This window comes from Gobio gobio, assembly GCF_949357685.1.
Source record: "Gobio gobio genome assembly, chromosome: 4".
Classification (NCBI taxonomy): domain Eukaryota; kingdom Metazoa; phylum Chordata; class Actinopteri; order Cypriniformes; family Gobionidae; genus Gobio; species Gobio gobio.
In genome coordinates, this window is record NC_137100.1 from 39,156,506 (window position 1) to 39,178,316 (window position 21,811).

Sequence of the window (21,811 nt, forward strand, 5' to 3'; positions counted from 1 at the left end):
GTGTGCGCACAAAGATGCCTCACAGACAGCGTGCGATCCTAATATACACAGAATTAAAGTTTTTCAAATTTTATGTGACTAACGCAAACATTATCTATTATGTCTTAAATGAACATTTGGTCAAAAACATCTGATGTGTGACATTACATTAGATCTGTGTGGTACAGTAGGTCTTAATAGACTGTTAATTAAACAATTGTGGTTTGCCTAACCACAATAGTTTGGCAGCCCAAATCCAAACTATCCATGTGGTTGTTCTTTAGGGGCGTCAGAACACCCCAAACACCCCCTCCCCAACCCCCGTAATTCACACCCTGTGTATAACCTCTCCAGTAAAACTCTCCACTAGCTCTTTAGGGTAGGCAAGAGCTCTGACTTGAACCACCTGACTGCTTCTGATGAATTTTGCCGTTGATAGTTTTGACATAGAAATGCATAATTCCAAGCTCCAAGTACGGACATCATCTGTTGCCATCTCTTAATTATGGAAATTACGGCATAAGCATAGCCTATAAGCTAAAGCAACACGCTATAGCTGTTTTGGTTCAGGAAGAACTGTAAAAGGTTGTTGCTGTTTGTTTGCAGTGCTCTGTGACTGATGATTTGTGATGATACAGGCTATGTATCTTTGTATTTAAATATATATATATATATATATATTTAGTCCACATTGCCTGTAATCTCAGTAAGTTCTCTCCTCTGTGGAGCAATAAGACCAATTTAATATCACCTATTTGCAAATGCAAACCATTCTGACCAGTTGGATTTTCTTTAAATGCAAACCATTTTCTATTTTCAAAGCTGCAGAATCTACACATGACTTGCATATTAAAAGCTATATCAACAACTTCTAGCTAGGCAGTGCACCTCTAGGACTAGTCTTTTTCTTATTAGATATTTTAAATATGAGAACTGGTTGTGTTCTGTTAAAATTAATATATGATGAACTATAAGGAAGTAGGCCTACTGCTTTTATTATGCTAAATGTGGTGTTTGTTTGAAAGACTTGAATGTTATTCAGCAGACGGAACTTTGCTCCATGAGGATTGCATCAGAGGTAGAAGAGAGCAACGCAAATAAAGCATGCCGTTAGGAAACGAGGCGTGCAGAATACACCCATAGCACATCTTTTAATAAACTTCACCTCGCTGAGGCACTTCAACAACTTGAGCCGAAGCCAGACTTGTATAAACGCAGCTGATGTCTGAGAGGGCTGAGAGGGGGAAAGAGGCGCCCAACCCATTTCTTTTGTGCTGAAGAGCCTGCGATTTCATTGAGCTTTTCCCGGGCTGCTACTATAATGGGCTCCCTCGATTTGAATCGCTCTTGTATCCGCGACTTGTTTTTGCTGGTTAAACTAGAGCTATCTTTTTTTAGTTGGCTGTAGTTTTGAAGCTTGGGGACTGGCAGAAGAAATTTCTCTCCGAGCATCCGGACGGGTCCCAATGAAAATATGCACGGGAGAAACAGGTACAACCTGGTGGACGATGTGGCGGATTCGCGAGTCCCGCTTCACAACGAGGAAGCGTATCAACATGGAATACACTTTCAAGCCAAGGTGAACCAGACTATCTCTACTGTAACGCAGCTATTGCCATTATTGCTAGTTATATATTTACCGATACTTTTTCATTTGGAGTATCTACGTCAAATGGGTCACTGGCTGTAGCAGGGGTAATTTACACATCAGACAGTCAGAATCATGTTTAGCAGCGATGACACCATGTAGGCTGCACGAAAACACATCAAAATACCACTGAACAAACGTTTGGATAAATAAGTATGCCCGAAATATTTAAATCGAGTTTAAAACACACGTGCCAAGTTGAAGTTCATAATTTTTTTAAAATAATGTTTATATTCATTGTACAATTCATTTTATATATATATATATATATATATATATATATATATATATATATATATATATATATATATATATATATATATATATATATATAGGCCTATATATATATATATATATATTTTTTTTTTTTTTTTTTTTAATAAAAATTGTAGCCTAAGGTTATAGCCTAATACGGTTATAATATTTTCATTACAAATGTTTTTTAATTAAGTCATGGATATCAAGAAAGCTTTTTTTTTTAACGCTTTTACCCATTTTAGAGCATTTTTATAAAAAGGTAAAATATTAAAATAGACCTGGTTTCACAGACAGGGCTTAGATTAAGTAAGGATTAGACTTTTGTTCAATCAGGGCATTTAAGTAGCTTTTATAAATGTGCCTTAGAAAAATCTTGAGACAAAACAATGGCACTAACATATTTTAATAATGTCAGTACAAGTTGCTTTCAGTTAAAACAGCTCAAACATGCATTTTAGTCTAAGACTATAGCTTAAACCTTGTCTGTGAATTAAAAAACAAAATCACACAATTTAATGGTTTTCTTGTTATGACAACAAATGCTCTCTGCATGTTGGTTGTACCATGCTGAATTTACTTATGTGCCTTTTTATGTATTTATTTTTATACAATCATGCCAGCAAGACATTTTACTTTATATTTTTTTTGCCACAACATTTGTTTATTTACTTTTGATTCAGAAACTTGAGACATGTTCACCATGCTTTTTAATGTATTTTTGATTAACTTAATAAATCCAGATGAGAAACGTCACTGACTCGTATGCAGATAGTTTTTTCACAGACACTATTTTTGGTGTCTGGTTCAACTTTCCCATTAATGGCTGCATGGCTGGTTACACTGGTACTTTAACTGAGCCGAGATGTCTTTAAAACTCTGGAGGGTATTTGGTTTCTTCAGAAGCTGTGGTTAGATTTGACTTTGACATTGGATAATTAACATTTCATTTAACAAACCCCTTCTTGGCTGTGTCTCAAAACACATTGAGCTGCCTAGTGAGACATTGAACTTCCAATCAATTGCTGAGGTTTTGAGACAGTAAGTGCTTTTTGTCCACCACTGAAAGCAACAAATATCTGCTAGATTTTTGAATCCTATGCTGTAAAATTAATTTCATTACATTAAATCTTAACCTATTTAGTATTATAAATAGGTTTTATTTATTGCCTATATTCATATACACCAACCAGCAACCTGTTTGGCATACTGTCAGCATTTTTGACTTGCCAGCTTATGACCTCTTGATAAATATTTAAGTTGTGCCCATTAATGAAAGCCACATACACATGCTTTAAGGTCCCAGATAACTCTATTATTTTTATCGTAGTAGTTTCTTAACTGCATCTGCATATTCAGACACATGCATATTTCATTAAAATTATAGTCCGTTTTGTTATATATGTCATACATGATGTTGTTTTCCCAGAGAGCTTATCTGTCAGCTTTTCAAATCTGCAGAGTTAAATGTCCCAGGAAACCTAAAGCCTTTGTATACTGAGCTACTCAGAAGCCTATTGCTGAGTAATTTTAGCTCCAATTTGTCATGCAGAATTATCTTCCAGGAATTTTATTGGCTGGAAAGCCAAGACCTAGAACCACTCACATTTGCAATCACACATTCTGACTGCAGTCTTGCGGTCTTGTCTTTCAGAGCTTAAATCAGCTGTATAAGTTGCTATTTTTGCCAAAACTGTTGTCAGTATTGTTGTCCCTCTCAGCTGGATTTAGACTTTGGAAGCTGGAGATAAGTATTTAAGGTCAACATCTTCATAGAGCTTAATGCTACGTTCCAGGCAGGTTTTTGAGCACGTAAGTTACGACTTCAAACCACGACTCACGACTTTGTAGCGTTCCAGGCAAAGTTACACCAAACTGCCTGAGCACAAGAAATTGCGGTAGCTAGATGTAAACAAAGCATGGCATACGGGGCTTATGCTCATTTACAATCATTTCTATCACCAAAGGTGCTTACTCCTTGCTTATTTGAGGGAAACGGAGGAGAAAAAACGTGCATAAGGCAAAAGAAGCTGTTATACCTTTTATTTTTCGTTATTTGTATATGTAAATGCAACACCGCACCTGTAGGGGCTGCCATTGTTGTTTCGCAGGCTATGTGACGTCAGAGCTCGTAACTGGAAGTACATCGATCTAGTACGAGTTCACGGGTGGGAAGTCACGAGTTTGACTGCCGTTCCGGTGCACTTTCACGGGTAGAAGGTTGGAAAAACACGGTTACGGCTTACGGGTTGCCTGGAACGCGGCATAAGAACAGGTCATTATACGGTGGCTGAGAGAGCTCAACGTGCTGCAACTGAAGAAAACACATGCAAATAGAAGAAACACCAGCAAATAAAAAAAACATAGAACACATGTGCTGCAAAAGTTCACAACACAACCAAATACAGAAACACCTTGCAAACGTTCACAACGCACCCAAATACAGAAACGCGCTGCAAAAATTCACTACACAACCAAATACAGAAACACGCTGCAAATGCTCACAGCACAACAGTACACATAAGATCAGGATGTTAAAATAAACAAAAAAACTCATCTTTCAGGTTATCGACCACACCACTGAAGAGTAAACACTGAACAATAAGCGGTCCCAGCCATTTTATTAACCATGGCTTGAATGAAAATGTATTGTACTATTAATAAATTAATATTAATAAATAAAAATGTATTTAATAATTAACGTTTTTTATTATCACGGGATATGACGTGCGCTGTGAATTGTTGTTCATCATTTTGCGAGCAATTGTTGATAAAGACAAATGTAACGTCACAATAGGAAATGTTTGCGTTTTAAACCATGAAGGCAAGTCAATGGATATCACACAAGCAATGTGCAAACTTTGCGCTAGTTATGCTGGTGAAGAACTGAAATCCCAGCCAATTATTCACTGCAGAAAGTGAAACTAAAAACTCTGATAACGGTATACAACTTTAATTCATTTTCTTAATATTTCTCTTGTGGGCCATACTAAGCTAGTAAGAGAGAAAAAATAGAAGAGTTGTAGGCTATATTGTGTGTTAGGTTGTTTTTTTAAATGAGGAGTTCGCTAATCGTGTCAGTTATTTGCATGTGTTTTCTTCAGTTGCAGCACGTTGAGCTCTCTCGGCCACCGTACATTACAGCCATGAATTAACACGATGTTGTTTGTAAACAGAGGTGTCAAGTAACGAAGTACAAATACTTCGTTACCTTACTTAAGTAGAAATTTTGAGTATCTATACTTTACTGGAGTAATTATTTTTCAGCCTACTTTTTACTTCTACTCCGTACATTTTCAAGCAATTATCTGTACTTTCTACTCCTTACATTTTAAAAATAGCCTCGTTACTCCTATTCCATTTCGGCATGTTTTCATTCCAGCCTGTCATAAAAAACAACTATCCAGATAAATCGCGCCATCCGGACAGAGGGAATTTGATTGTGGTTGGATGAGAAGGATAAACTCAAACCATTCCGACACCCTATTGGGTTGTAGGCGATCAATCACGCCTGCACCTGCACAAATCACACACCATGTTGCCAGATAGGGCGGGTTCTCGCCGAGGAGCACGCACTTTCAGCCAATCAGCGATCAGCAGGCAGACGTGCTCATTCATGACTTTAGCCGGGTTTTTAGCGCGATAACTTTAGCTGTATATTCCAGTGATCGCTATGCCAGTGGCATAAATATACAGTAAGTTGTATCTACAGTAAATAGTGGGAGAGTGACTCAACTCTCAAACGTGAATTACACCTGTGACTCGAAGACTCTTTATAAATATAACCATGACTCCTGTCCATCATCATATACACACTTAGGACATCTGACTGCAACTAGCAACCCCGACAGCTGCTGATAGATGTTAAAATCAACGATTAATCCATTTTGACTGTGCTAAGTGCATGTGCAATGTACTTCACGAAAGACATACTGTAGTTTTGACAAAGCAAAGTGTAACACAAAGGTAAGCGCATTGTTGTTATTTATTTGTTGACGGATTATTGTACAGTATCAATGAATTACGCATTTTGGCAGTGGTGTATATGCATTAACGTGTGAAATGCCTGTTTATTACATTGCTTTTTCCAATCTCTATATTGGGCACTTTTTGCACGTAAATTGGCTTCTTACTGTTGACATTGAAAATGATGTATGTGTTTTTTTGAGGGATAGCCGTTTTGACAGTTTCTACCTGGACATTATAGTCATATTTGATCCGTTTTACTGGGATTTTTTTTTTATCATCAATGTTATGTTTTAAGGAGATAAAATGGTAACTTACTTATCAACATTGATTGGTATGGCAATAAAATAATATATTATTTTGGCAGTTAAAGTTTTGGGGGGGTTTTCTTGGAGTGACTAGTTGCCTCTAAGTATTGTAAAGGTGCAAAAAGTCAAAATTGTTATCAATAACCAGGCATGTTATCAATAACCATTTTTTAAAAATATAAATGTACATTTGGTGAGGTTTTTGGGCTGGAAATCTGACCACACAAATCACACATTCAAAAAATGGTTATTGATAACATGCCTCTGAATTTGGACTTTTTGCACCTTTACAATATTTATAGGCAACTAGTCATCAAATCTTCCGCTCCATGAAACACGTTAATGCTCAGTAGTAAACATATGGTTCTTTAATGTATTTGCATTGTCCTAAAATGCGTTCATTTTCAATGGGAATATATGCGGCTGAAACGCGTAGCCAAGTGCATCTAAAAATTTTCAACATTAACTTTTTAATATAACATTATAGTCATTATGGCCTTTAGAAAAATGTTTTTTTGAGGAGGTGGGGTATGCACTGTGGCGCGGCCTAATCTTTTGTCCTTAAAGGGATTGTTCACCCAACAATGAAAATTCTGTCATCTTTTACTCACCCTCTAGTTGTTCCAGACCTGTATGAGTTTCTTTGTTCTGAAGATATTTTGAAGAATGTTTGTAACCAAGAAGATAGAGCAACCATTGACTGCCATAGTAGGGGAAAATACTATGGCAGTCAATGGTTGCATATAATCTGCTTGGTTACAAACATTCTTCAATCTTCAGAACAAAGAAACTCATACAGGTTTGGAACAACTTGAGGGTGAGTAAATGATGACAGAATTTTCATTTTTGGGTGAACTACCCCTTTAATAGCATTTTTTCCCCTTACATTACTTTTACTTTTATACTTTAAGTAGTTTTGAAACCAGTACTTTTACACTTTTACTTGAGTAAAAAGCTTGAGTTGATACTTCAACTTCTACAGAAGTCTTTTTAAACCCCAGTATCTATACTTCTACCTGAGTAATGAATGCGAATACTTTTGACACCTCTGTTTGTAAACACTGTGCCTATACTTGGTTAAGCGTGATGTATGCAGCTGGCACTGATCTACACTTCACATTTAGAAATATACTGTATTTATAACTGGGTCAGTGGTTGCTATAGATACAGGATAATCCATTTTTTGTACCCTGAAGTACCTTTTTTGTACCTTGTAGCTTTCCAGGACATGTCTTCTAACCTTCCAACATGTTTCCTTCTAAACATACAAAATAGTTGGTGCTTCATCCTTTTGAATACTTAATTTAGTCAGTAAAATGTATAACTACATTTTATGTATAAATTACAAGTGGTGCTTGTGCAAAATTATTTCGGGGGGATTTCTAGGGTGGTTGCCGTAATGGTCTTTGTGAGTTTTAGGTTGAAGAAGTGGAGTATAATGAGTATAAAACAGATGATTTACAAATAAAAGTAGAGGAATTCATTTCAATTATTTTTTTATTGCCCCAATATTTAGAGTTTCAATATAACTTTTGTCACTTTTGGTGGCATTTTTGCCCTTGTCCTCATTCATTTCTGACCCTGAGTCCCTTTTTTTAATATAATATTGCATATGCAAATAATCAAACTTGAGGCAATATAAATTTGCACAGGCATATTTTGAGTTTGTCTTTTTAATAGTTTTGCATATTGTTGCCTATGCAGTTCTTAGTAATATTGATATATTTTAGTGTTTGATTTTTTTCGTAGCGCTAGTCTAAAAATGGGCCTTGAACCAAGAACCAAGATGCATTTAAGCATAAATAGAGTTTGAGAAATGAGACCCGATGCAAAAGTAACTTGGCACTCATTAACCTAGAAAGTGTGTTTATATGTGTTTGTGCAAAGTTTAGACCGGGTGATTTCTCTGTTGCATTTGATACCAGAGTTTGCACAGTTTACACAACACTCTTCATCTAACATTCAAGCATGGTTTTTTTTCAGTATGTTGGCAGCCTGGATGTCCCAAGACCCAACAGTCGCATGGAGATTGTCGCTGCTATGAGACGAATCAGGGTAAGTCTTTCAGACACTTTCTCTCACAGACACAGACTCTTAGTGCTGAGTAATCACTGCTGATTGGCCCACAGCAGCTGTTTTCTCAGACACGTCTTTTGCAGTGTAAGACTCATTAGCTAGGGAAAAAAAACATCTTCCTCTATATTTATCACAGACTCTGCAGGCTGTGCTTAGAGCAGGGTGTATCCTGATAGTATTTTTGCACCTGAGGTTTCATATTTCATTCCCTGCACATTGATAAAAGAGAGATCACACACACAGACTCAGAGAGACTGGGCCACAGAAAGCCTTGTTATTTCCCATGGGGTCTACAGCTAACGGAAATTGGAGATGACTGCCTTTATTTTGGTTGATTGGTCAGTTTGTGTATGTGCGTGTGTGGCGTGCTAGTTTTCTATACTTGCCTTGTACTCACACAGAACCTTGGTAGTTCAGACTGAAGGCCATTTCTAAGACAAATTAAGTTGGATTTGTTGCTTGATCACATGGAGCAGGAATTTGTGTGTGTGCATGACTCTTTACGCTTAGAGTTTGTGACAGGCCTGCCAGGAGATCAAAGTGCTTCAGCTCCAAGATTTTCATATAAACCCTGCTTATCTGTATTAGTCTCTTCTCCTCCTCTTCTCTTCTCCTCCTCTTCTCTTCTCTTCTCTCTCTCTTCTCTTCTCTTCTCTTCTCTTCTCTTCTCTTCTCTTCTCTTCTCTTCTCTTCTCTTCTCTTCTCTTCTCTTCTCTTCTCTTCTCTTCTCTTCTCTTCTCTTCTCTTCTCTTCTCTTCTCTTCTCTTCTCTTCTCTATATATTGATTATGTTTAGAGTTAATCCCAAACACTGGATCAAACCCAGAGAATGTTTATACCGAGCGTTGAAAGCCCGCTGAACCTGATCTTAACCAGGTTGGATTTGTATGGTTTTATCAACACTAAACCTCTCTGAAACTTATGCTTCTAGCTTCATGCATCAGGCCTCATGGATTATACTTCTATAGACAGGACCCAGTGATAGAGTTGGACTTTTTAGGAATGTCAGCGTCAGTTTGTTTAATGTGTTTCACTGCTGACAATTTCTAGGTTAGTGGGTTCCCTCAGAGAGGAGTCTAGAATTCATGCCTTTGTTGTGTCAAATTCTGAAAACACAGGTAAATAATGTGTACTGACCTTCTTATACAGCCTATTTCTTTCTCTTTTCTCTCTATAACATTTTCCCCCTTATTAGCGAGTAAATGAGCTTTCATAAATACTGTTGGATAAGGTTTTGAGGTTATATCAAGATTATATCAAGCCCTGATGAGCAGCTTTCCTTGCGCACCTGCTGTTAATGTGTGCGAGTATGTGTGCATGAAACCACAAAGCAATATTTAAAAATAGCTTAGTTTATGCAATTGAGTTTTCCATGATGGGGCTTCAAATAAGCATGTCTGAATGAACAGTTGTTACAGCTCAAGGTTGATTTGAGTTTTTGTTTGTTTATTTAATGTGACGGTACCGGTACCTGCTGATAGACAGCTGCTTCAAAATGCTCCTGTGAGTGTTTGTGTTTGCACTCTGTGATAAGCATTAAAAGATTCTATTTACAACATGTTTTTGCAGCGTTAAGCTTTGTAGCCAATCACAGACATATCTGAACGCAATGGCCAATCAGAGGTGTTTAAGTTATGTGTTTAATTCAGAATCTGCTCAACACTGCTCAACACTGTTTTTGTTCGGGTGTTCTGCACACTTGCAAATCTTTTCATTATAACCAACAAAGCATAAACACATTGTCAAGAGAGATTTGTTGCAAAGCGTACACATTTTAATTGGTTATAACAGATGTTTTCACAAGATTATAATGGCAGTGATCTTTGCTCGCTTTCAGCATATAATATACATTTTTCATGCTGCTAACTACACATTGCAAAGTTTCTGGATTGACTTTTACTGGATTGTATTTAAATGTGGTAATCATAGCAATATACAGAAAAAAAACAATCTGATACTGTATGTTAAATGATCTGTGCATTAACTCTTTCCGTTATTTGTGAGAAAACGCTTCCCCGCCAAACACGGAATGTTTCCGTGTTTTCACTGTTAGACGCTAGGGGGCGCTATTACGCATCTTCTGAATGAGTAATGAATCTCCTAATCAAAACACAAGTGAAGAAGTCGCAAAAAACAAGCGATCGTATGTAAGCAGATGCATATGTAAAATAACGTGAACAAATCATCAACATTAAACATCATATACATCAAAACTGCCTAATGTTACTGAATGAAATGTCGACCCAGGACAAGCTATAGGACTGTGCAAGTATTAGGGGTGTTGATGGACTCGATCTACTCCATCTGTGTTTGATCATCGCTCTGAATCTGATCTGGATGTAGTCTTTGATAAAAACATTTTCTCAGCTTTTTGTTCAAAATGTTACTTTTTTATGAAACTTACCCATATTTAAGTGTTGATAAAAAAAGGAATGCATGAAGCTAGAATACAATGGGTTTTTTTTCCCGTTTTTTTAAAAGAAGAGGGTCTGCTCTTTCTTTTGATATACTGCATGCGCAGATATTCATACAACAAAATATTCTATGGGCCATAACATTTTTGTGAAAATGATCAAAAACCCTGGCGGTGGCTGGCAACCTTTTTTTTTTCTTTTTTTTAAACACTGGCAGGGAAAGAGTTAAGTCTTGGAGTGTAAATACAAAATAATAGACCTGCCACTTTTTCTGTGTAATGTGTTACTTTGTTGTTCATTTTGCGACTAACTTTTTAAATCAGTGATTTTTACATATAAATTTACAGTAAAAAAAAAAAAATTGTTCTAAGCATTTTGTTTTATGATCTATCCTGACAGTGATTATTTTTATTTCATAATACAGAATACATAAATATTACAAACTGTTTCTTTGTATTTATTTTGTATTTATTGTCAGGACTGGGCTCGCAGTTCACATGGGAAGAGTACTTTATACTTTGTGTGTGGAGGGCTATGTTTGTCAGTCACCACTGAAGACCAATTTTGACCCAGGAAAAACCCTGGATGTAAAAGAAAACGGGACTCATCGGACCAGACAACCTTCTTCCACTGCTCCAAGGTCCAGTTCCGATTCTCGCGTGCCCATTGTAGGCGCTTTCGCCGCATGACAGGGGTCATAATAGGCACTCTGATTGGTCTGCGGCTACGCAGCCCCATACACAGCAATGTGTTGTGACACATTCCTCCCATAACATCATTAAAATGTTGTGTGTCTTGTGCCACAGAAGACCTTCTGTTGGCTTGTAAATACAATCCTTTAGAAATCATTCTAATATGCTGATTTCATTCTAATATGCTTGACTTGTTTGGGACTCAATCTGATATATTAGTTTCACAAATCAAGCATCCAGCGTTAGTTCTGGCAGGCCACGTAGTCAAGCTCCACTATCAGATAATTGGGAAATTCCGCCCCTTTCAGCTGATCCGATTCAGCTGATCCTATGCACTCAATTGGCTTCTCTCAAACAGGGCGCCTTACTTAAGCATAGCTTCACTTCAACCTGCCTGCTTGGACGCTTCTGCTGCACGCTGCTTTGCAACCTACCTCCTCCCCAGCTCCTCCTTAAACTGCTTAACCTAATCATGTCATTCTGTTGTCATTGATGCATGCTCTGTTCCAAATGGGGGATTTGCTCTGCCCTCCCAGTTTGAAATGGGAGGTTGTCCCCAGAATCTGCTGCTGTTCCATGTCTTGGCTTTTCATGGAGCTCATGAAAAGGATGGGGAATTTAGAACAGAGCCATACCGCCAAATGTAAATCTTGCAAAATATGCAATAAAAAGTTGACTAAATGTTTGTCTATGGTGTCTTTGACTTAAGTGGAGCTGACTGAAATACGTGTAAAGCAGTCCTGCCCACTCATAGACGTGGATATACAGTATATTCACATGGACCATATTCACACTTTTCTATTGTTGAACTGTAAAAAGAGTCATAACACCCAGATCTTCTGTATGTGTGTGTGAGTATAATGCTGACGTTGAAGATTGTGTGGATCCTCCGTGACCCTCTCGGAGATCATTCAGCAGATACAAAATTTGACAGCATTCTTTTTCTGTCTGTCCCCCTGTGATGATTGGGTGAAAGGCCTGCTTGCAGAATGTCTCTTAGGAATAGCAGTATGTGATTGACAGCTCCTTAGGTCTTATGTTATCAGAACTAAAAATAACTGGTAAGAGGTTGGTTTCCAATGAAGGATACAACATTTAACCACGTTACTGACTATTGCAAGTCATTTGAGACACTGTCCCTTTTTATTTGACCTCTTTCTTACGCTTACTCCGTCATTCTGTCGCTTGCCTTTGGGAAACCCCATCTATTCTAGCCAGGGAATGTAGTCTAAAGTAATTAAGACTTTAATTGTTTTGTGCCTTAATTTCTCAAAGGCTCTAATCTGTAGAATGAAGCTATGCATAGAACATTGTGCAGTGTGTCTTTTGAAAGATAAATAGTAATGTTATTATATATAGTGTGTATTAAGAAGTCTCTGTTATGAAGTTCATTCCTAGGTGTGTAAAGTGGAGTTAGCAGGTATTTCAAGATTTTATAGTTGATCGATTGAGAAAAGCAAACATGTACTGTAAAGGAAAATCCTGTAGAAGATGAAATGACAGATTTTGTCCGTATTAGTTCTGATGCATTTATGACTCTAGAGCAAATCAATTCAGGCAAACTGCCAAATGAAAAAACGTCATTCATTTCCCCTGTAGTGCATATAGATTTTTTTATATGTGTAAAATGACTATAGCAACAGCATTGTCATACACATTTATCTACATGTGTTCATAACATAGACGTCTCTTGTTTTTATATAAAGCAATATGACATAAGCTCTGCTGTCACTCATCACCACTCAAATGCTCTGGTCAAAACACTGTGGACACATACCGGCAGCGTGATTCAAACTCTTAAACTCAGCTTGTCAAATCAGATTAAAGGACTGTAACTATATTGGCATTAAATTAATTATAATGACTACAAACAAACCCGATTTGCTGATCCTCAAAGACAACTTTTTTCATATTTGTAATGAAGATTTATGGAATAAATCAATTTATGAATAATTTTTCTAATTGAGAATGTCAGCTTGATGTAGCTAACCATGAAATTGTGTTAGGTTTAGCTAACTTATGTGGACAGTTTTGTATAATATTATAATTTGTTTTAATATTATAACGTATTAGTTAGTAATTTAATATTAGAACGAAAAATTATAACATTAAATTAACTTATCAAGTATACATATATATTATTTAATATTGCTGAATGAACCTAAATACATTAATGTATACCAACAAAATTAAGTTAAGAAAAAACAGCTCTTTAATGTTATATGGGCAGGTTAACAATTTCTACAGTGTATGTTTATGCAGCAATTGACATTTGTGTATCAACAGTGATCTTGATTTAAATGAATAGTGTGATAATCCAGAATTCAGGTCTGTAGTAATTGACTATTTCCAAATCAAAACTAAAATGTCATTTAAACAAAAAATCATTTTAACAATCATTTCAATAGCACATTGAGTTATGTTGTTTAATTTAAGGGCTCAAATGAACCTGTGAAAACGTATAATTTGTACATCTGCCACTGTCAGTCACGTGATTTTATAGGTCAGTGAATGAATGCATGGATAAGCAAATATAAGTTATTCATATTATCATTAGTTAAATGTTCCAGGTTGTGATCCGCCCTAATATAACTTCTTAATTTAATATTAACACTTAAAAATAAAAGGTTATTTTTTGGGTTGGTTGGGGGTTTTGCAGTTATGCCATAAAATAACAATTTTTGGTTCCCCAAAGAACCTTTCAGTGAACTGTTCTTATAAGAACTAATACTATGCTTTCTTAGTGTAAAGAACATTTTAACAATCTAGCGAAACTTTTTCCAATATAAAGAATCTTTTGTGGAATCGAGAGGTTTCAGTGAGATTAAAGGTTCTTCCTCGATGTTAAAGGTTCTTCATGGTACCATCAATGCTAATAAATAAATCTTTGTTTTTAAAGGCCCAGGTATACGTTCATATCATATTCCGTGTTCTACGCCTTTCAAAGTATACTCCTTTAGCCATGAGTGCGGAAAAACACGTTCGGCCCAACGTGAAACTTTGTTTTCAAGCGCTCAAGTCCAATATATGTCTCTGCAGGACAGTAATAAGAGTTACCAGATCAGGGCGGACACACGCAGACCCTCCTTATGATGAAAATTACATCACACAGATGGTGCGCAGACCATCACGGAATGCAGACAGCCGAAGTATACTTTGGATTTAAAAGTGAATGATGGTGTTTTACACATTTCCACCATACAAAAACTGCTCATTACTTAATGAAAAATACCATCTGGACTTCAAACAAAATTTATGTAAAAGGATTTATGTTGTAGCATTTATCTATACATTGATATTGTATGTATCTTAAATCTTCCTGTGTTTGTGTTCGACTGTGAAGCTAATGCCAATGGCCGTCTTACAAAACCAGTGAGAGAATGTGATAAAGAGGTCAAGAGGAGAGGACAGGGAGAGGAGGTGGTAGCGGTTAGGGAGTAGATGGTGTGTGTGTGTGTGTGTGTGTGTGTGTGTGTGTGTGTGTGTGTGTGTGTGTGTGTGAGAGTGTCTAATGGGGAGGGGGTTGATATGGGGCTACAGAGAGAATGAAAGGCTTCATTGTTGTGCTGTAGCCAAGGGACAGATGCAGTGTAATGGCCTACATGCACTAGCATCCATGAGCTCAACATCTCTTCCTCCAAACCAAACCACAAGCTGTCATGATTCACATTTAAATCACATTAGATGTGATATAGCTAAATGATTGAGTAATCGTCAGGACATTCACATTCTTTTTAATGTTATTATATATTAATATATTCTGAGACACAGGCTTTCCACTGCATTTGAATTCTTCATCTTAATAAATACACATAAACAGTCTCAAAATGTTTGTGTTGTCATTTTTGTAAGTCTTCATGAAAGGAATGAAGCCCTGAGTAAATCCTCCATCCCACTGCTCTCAGTCGGTGCGCTCAGCAGGGTTCCTCCCTCTTTTGCAGCTTTTCTTCTACTCTCATTCACTGTCTTTCACTTCTCAGGACTATTTCTGTCAGTGTTAACCACTTACGCAAGACCAGTACCCCTATATCACCATGGCAACCCCCCAACTCTGCTGAAACATGTCCTGAGTCCTGAAACTTTAAGGGTGTTTGATCCGCAAACACATTTGGCCAAACTCCACCAACACATGCCACACTTTTGACGTTCACCTGCATTCACTGGCATGCTGAAACAAACACACCCGATGTGAACTTCTCTGTCTGTTGGGTTTTAGTTTGTTTTGTAATTGGGAAAACTGCCTCAGGGCTTGAGAAAAATAAAGAGTAAGATGGTTGCTCTACTTGAGGGAGATTGTTTCTCTCTCTCTCTTGCTCCCTCTCTCTCTCTCATTCCCTGTTTCTGCTCCTGTTATTTCTCCTCTTCTTGTGTTTCCTTCCATTCCTCCTCTATTCCCTGATCTATGCTCTCTTTGCTTCTTTCTTTCATTTCTACTTAGTCACGGAAAGCCATTTGGCCCAACTGAGACCTTTGTTTGTGTGTGTGTGTGTGTGTGTGTGTGTGTGTGTGTGTATAAGTGAGAGACAGAGGGAAAGTGCGTGAGCCTGTAATGGTCTATTAAGATGTCGTTGCTGAGTAAATTGAAAATGGCATCATAAGTGTTTGAGTCATTTAATGAAATGGGTGACTTGTTCATTTTGGAAAGGTGATTTTTAAAGCAAATTTCTGTTAGATGTTATGTTTTAATAAGATGCTGAACAGACGCAGATAATTTGCACACGCATCTTTCATCTCTTTCGCTCTCTTCAATAATTAATTCAAATAAATGCTATAATTCATTTAGCCGTGAATTATCCCTTACTTAATTTATATATGCATGTGGAAACCAATGGACATTTGTTTTGATGCTAAGAATTTATATAATATTTTTTATGATTCATCTCTACATGCCCCAAACTAATTAATATAGAGGGCAGAAGTGAAATTAGTACAAAACAGATTAAAAAAAAAACAACAGACCAGGCAACACATCAAATCTTTCCAAGCATTTGTCGCTTGCTCATCCACACTTGTTCAAGGAGTTGAAAGATCCACAGGGGAGTGCATAAATCAATAGATTTAATTTATACTTTTCGGGGCACCACTAGTACTGCCTGATGGCCGGTGCCAGCATGATAGATGCTCTGGATTATCACTGTCCCAATTGGGCCAGTGTTGAATCATCACAGAAGTTTATTATGTGCACGTTAGGGCTGTTCTACTATGGCAAAAATCATAATTACGATTATTTTGGTCAATATTGAAATCACGATTATTTTACACTATTATTGGTGGGTCTTATTTCATTATAAATATCAATAAAAATTATTCGATTCTTCAGCAAAAACTAATACTAGGTTAATTAATGAAAGTAAGAAGTCCTCAAAACAGCTAAAGAAGACAAGTAAACAGTCAGCAATAAAATAAGAACAAAGAAATTAATAACAAACAAAACCGACAAAAATACAAATGAAATAAACAAGGCTTTAAGTTTTTCAGTAAGATGAACTTACAGTGGTATTCAGATAAGTAATAGCCTACAACAGAAATCAAGCGTAGTGTCAGTTCTGACAGGTCAAGCTCGTATCAGCTGACTGTCAACTGATAGGAATACAATGTCTATCACAGCAAATATAAGCTCCTTCAGTGCTATCAGCAGCTATCGTGTTCTCCATAGCTCATTTACCCTCCTCCACCCCCAGCTCCTCCTCACGTCATTCAGGTTTTGGTATTCTGATTCTCCTTGAATCAGACTAAATTCCCGAATTATTTTGTACATTTAATATTACATTAATGATATCTGCCATATATTATTGCTGCCCTCCTTGCTCTTATCCATGCTAGGCTGCATGTATGCGCAGGGAGTTCTTGCCCAGAACAGAACCATACCGCCAATCTGAACTGTATGCTAATAGTCAATCAATCATTTTTGACGATAGTGGTCCTGACAGAAATGTAATTAAGTCAAATGTAAAATAACACTGCTGTATACATTAAATATAGACTAAACCTTATTCAAAACTACAAAAAGTTATTCATTCAAAAGCAGTGTGTGATTTTATCTTTGTCTTTTCTTGTTTTATTAATGACTACAGCAGTCATTAATGTTGGCTACTGTCACTTTAAGAACTGCATGGACCCAATAAATTGTTACACACGCGCTCTTTCTCAGTGTTTACGTTCACTTAAGACATAACCGACTGTGTTTACGAGGATTCTTAGCAAAGCGACATTTCAACATATTTGTGTGTACTAGGCTATTTGGCCATTTAGGCACGTACCTGAAGCCCACATATACTTTGCTTATGCGCATTCTGCTCCGTCTGGGTGCACGTGCACAAGAGGTCGCCTAGGGAACAGAATCCCTTTCGAGGCTTAATGCGCTTTTAATAACACTGTTTAATATCAAGCAACAGTAGACTGCATTTTACATTTCACTTATTCAGGTGTTTTGTATTGTTAAGTTTGGCTCAGGGAGGAACGAAAACGCATCACTGTGAAGGAAAGGAAAGTGCACTGGACGGAATGCGTTAGCAGCACAATAATCGTTTTGCCTCGATTATCTTGTTTTCATAATCGTTGGAAGCCGAAATTGAAATCGAAAATACGATTAATCGCACAGCCCTGCCAATTTAAATATTCTAAGAATATCTGTAAATAAGTTGTTTTACGTTTTTTTATATTAATAATGTTATGTTTTTGTACTGTAACGATGTCTCACCGTTAAATGAGACAAGGTAATTTGAAAGCGTTGCGCTCCACCCTCCATTAATGCTGTCTCTTGTGGCGCTTTGCAGAGTCTGCTCTGGTTTGGCGCGTTCATGTTTTTAAAGGAGGCGTGGCTTTGGATCGCGCTCTGAAAGGAGGATGGGATCTTTTTTATTTTTTTATTTCTTTAGAGATAACTTGCTATTACTTACCTCTACGAAGCTGTACACTCTAGCTTTCATTTAAAAATAGACATTTTATATTACATTGTTAATGTCTTTCCTGTCACTTTTGATTTATTTAATGCAGCCCTGCTGAATAAAAGTATTGATTTCTTTCCAAAAAATCTCTTGCTGATGGCAAACTTTTGAACAGTAGTGTATATAACATGTGCTTGACTTTGTTATTTAACAAATATTTGCTTTTAATCTACAAAATCATAATCCTTTATGTTTAATCTTTGCACAATGGACATATGACATAAACACTTGAGGTTTGACTTTGTTATTCAAGCACAAATGCAGACAGATGGTGCCCTCATACTTTGACCCTGTTTTTTTTTAGTTGTCCTTCTGTGTGGACACATGTCCAAACACCACACTACATTTAACAGAATGAAGCAAGTCATTTTTAACTGCGCAAACCTGTTTCTGTGCTGTTTATACACATGCAGTCCAGGTCATTCACTAATGGGTCGGAAATGCTGACAAGAAACTAGTTGTTGACTATGGATTTTTCAAAGCCCAATTCTGATATCTACACAGTAGACCCAATCAAAAAAGTCAACAATCTCTTTCTCTTTGTTTCTGTCACACATACACACTTGCACTCATGAACTCACCTCCCGAGCTAACAGGGAACATTCTCTTCTACTTAAACCATTTTAGTTGGTCAATTTTTTTTTTTTTTACAAATTAAACATTACAAACGACTTGTTTCAGATGATTCAGAGAACATTTAAATGTAGCGTTCCCATAATGTTTGCATAATGATGAAATGTTCCCTTAACGTTAACATAACCAAATCAAAAACTGGAGGTTTTTAACATTCTGAGAACATTCAGAAGTAAATTTCTCTTCACCTAATGGAAACGTTGGCAAAACGTTTTTAGAACACTTTTTTTGTGGGCTGGGTCTAATGGCTGAGGTTGTTGTTAGTGATATGGTACCACAGGGAGTTCCTGTCAGTACACACGTCTTCTCATCTACTCAGTCAAGCACATGCCCATATATGAACCTCAACATCAAAGCAACTTACATTGGTGAGTAAAAAAAAAGTCTCCTGTTTTCCAGTAAATTTATCTATATGGAAAACTGGTACATTTTTAATTAAAAACCTCATAGATTTAGTCTACCAATTCGGTAAGAAAAATAAACTTTAATCTTAAGAAACAATATTCTCTGAAAGGACGTCTTATCTTATGAATATAAATATCAGATATCTATCTATAAATATTTAATGACTCCACATGTTTGCGCAAACTTGAAACCGAGTGATGTTTTCCCTGCATGATTTTTGGCCAGTTTCACACAGTATGACAGATGTGTGAGTGTTTACATAAACGAGTATGCATGTAACACATATAAAAGTTGACTTGTTGACAAAAGCTTGTCAGAGAAAACCCATTTCTGTCTGATTCTGTCTCTCTCTCTCTTTGTTTCTCACATACACACTCTATTTTGGAACTCCAAATGAAATTTCAAGCCATTTTGGTGCACCAGCGCAGTAAAGGTTATTAAATACCGCCCATGGGGTGTGTAACATCAACTGATTGGCCCTCGTCCCACTCCCAATGAGTTCGGAAGTCTTTTCACTGTTTCCTCTCTCCTGTCTGTCGCTCTCTCTCTCTCTCTCTCTCTCGCTCAATTCCTCAAGTGCACACACTGTCAGAATGACACACACTCCCCATTGGTCTGAAGTCAAGCGGAAATCCCAATCAAGCAGAGAAACTAACTCGCTCTCAGCATCCCATGCAGGTCAAGGTCGTTTCCAATGGCAGCGTCAAATGGAAGTCGTTTTTTGCATCCCTAGTGCCAAAGGTGAAATTCCTAAGAGAAAGAACAGACAACATTACTAATGCATCTTTTTTTAATGTGTGTGAAGTAAGCAGTTGCATAACTGCAGAAAATGTACACGTACTGCATTTATTTGATAACTGATCTCGATCGTGGCTTCTTCTGCTTTTCATTCAATTGTCTTTCTCCCTTTACCAACAAGCAATGTTGTCAATAAACAGCTACTATTTTCAGATAACAGTTATATGATTGTTTATTTGTTTACTATATTCAGCTTACATTTTCATTTATCCAGAGTAATGTTGTCACGATACTGGAATTTCATACAATACCTTTTCGATACAATACCTTAAATATAAATATACCATTTCCAGTACCACGGTGTAGTAATAATAATAATAATAAATGTTTTATTATTATTTATTTATTTATAATAATAATAATAATAATAATAATAATAATAATAATAGATTTTATTTATAACTCACTTTTCATTCCGAAGAATCTCAAAGTGCTACACGGGAAAATGACTAAAAAGTAAACTACAGAATAATAAAAACAATCAACACAAAAAAGCCTTTCTGAATAGAAAAGTCTTCAGCTCTGCTTTAAAAGTAAAACGTTATTATTATTCTTTAAAAGTAAAACATTATTATTATTCTTTAAAAGTAAAATTGGATTCTAAAGATACAAAACACCTGGCCACTAGAATACAATAATTATAAATGAATATGAATAAAATACACAACCACAAAGTTGCAGTGTTCGGGACAGATGCAATTTTTACTTACCAGATCGAGCCGGTGATGCATCATGAAAGTTTATCATTTTGTAGGTTTTTAAGTCTGGTCAATTTAAGCATTCTAGTGATTATTTAGCCATTCATATTCAAGCGCAAAAGTATGTGAAAGAGAACTAATAGGCTGGAGGGTTGTTGCAGCAATACAGACGAAACGCTGTTATTTTCATCAGGATTGCAACTTGCTTTGTTCAGCCTTCATAGGGACGGGGGTGCGTTGCAGAGCGTTTAACATACAGCATGTTATGCACATGTGTGTTTGAGATGGAGGGGAACAGGCGCGCGCGGGGCTTCCGCTGCACATCTCACGGAGGAAAACTTCCACAAACTTCGCGAGTTCAATACAGGATATGCACAACGGCAGCTGCATGAGAGAAACACGGCCAGTGTGAATCATGCACGACGCGTGCGGGGCTACCGCAGCAGATTTCACGGAGGAAAACTTCCACAAACTTCGCGAGTTCAATACAGGATATGCACAACGGCTTGTCCTGAAAGCTGGATTTACAAACAGAAGCTGTTTACGGGCCACAACCTGTAAGTCTGATTTATTTTTCATCAATGTGTTTTCCTGTAATACTTTGTACGTTGTAGCAAGGAAGTAAACAGATGACAACACTGTTCTGCAAACCAGTCTGTTAAATGCTCATTCATACTTAACGTTATCCGACGAACACCTAACGTTACAAACACTAACGTTAAAATCTCAACAGCAAACTTGGCATTAGAGTAAATTATTCTTTGATTAGAGCTTTTATGTATTGTTTATCTACAGGCATGCTAAACATGGTTCGGTGTGTGATTTGGCTAACTTACTAGTAAAGCCAATGTTTAGTGTTTGTTTTGGGTTAATAGTTCTTGCGACAGATATTTTGCTATAATCGTTCTAAAAATACAAAAGTAACAGTGCCATTCAGTAGCGATCACTATAGACCCGCAGTCTTTACTCTTGAGGAATGAACAGGTTCTGCTC

The 21,811-nt window shown here is 36.9% G+C and overlaps 1 protein-coding gene across 2 annotated transcripts in view; it reads left to right on the forward strand.

Annotated features, from left to right (window-relative positions):
- The first annotated feature begins 1,022 nt into the window (after nucleotides 1-1,022).
- LOC307125697 (carboxyl-terminal PDZ ligand of neuronal nitric oxide synthase protein) overlaps nucleotides 1,023-21,811 on the forward strand; it is a 60,084-nt gene continuing 39,295 nt past the window's right edge. For both annotated transcript variants that reach the window (XR_013816410.1, XM_079815762.1), the window contains exons 1-2: nucleotides 1,023-1,558; nucleotides 8,140-8,211. Coding sequence is in view for 1 of the 2 variants with exons in the window: in XM_079815762.1 (XP_079671888.1) it covers nucleotides 1,454-1,558; nucleotides 8,140-8,211 (177 nt within the window). In the remaining variant the exon portion in view is untranslated. The remainder of the gene's footprint in view (nucleotides 1,559-8,139; nucleotides 8,212-21,811) is intronic.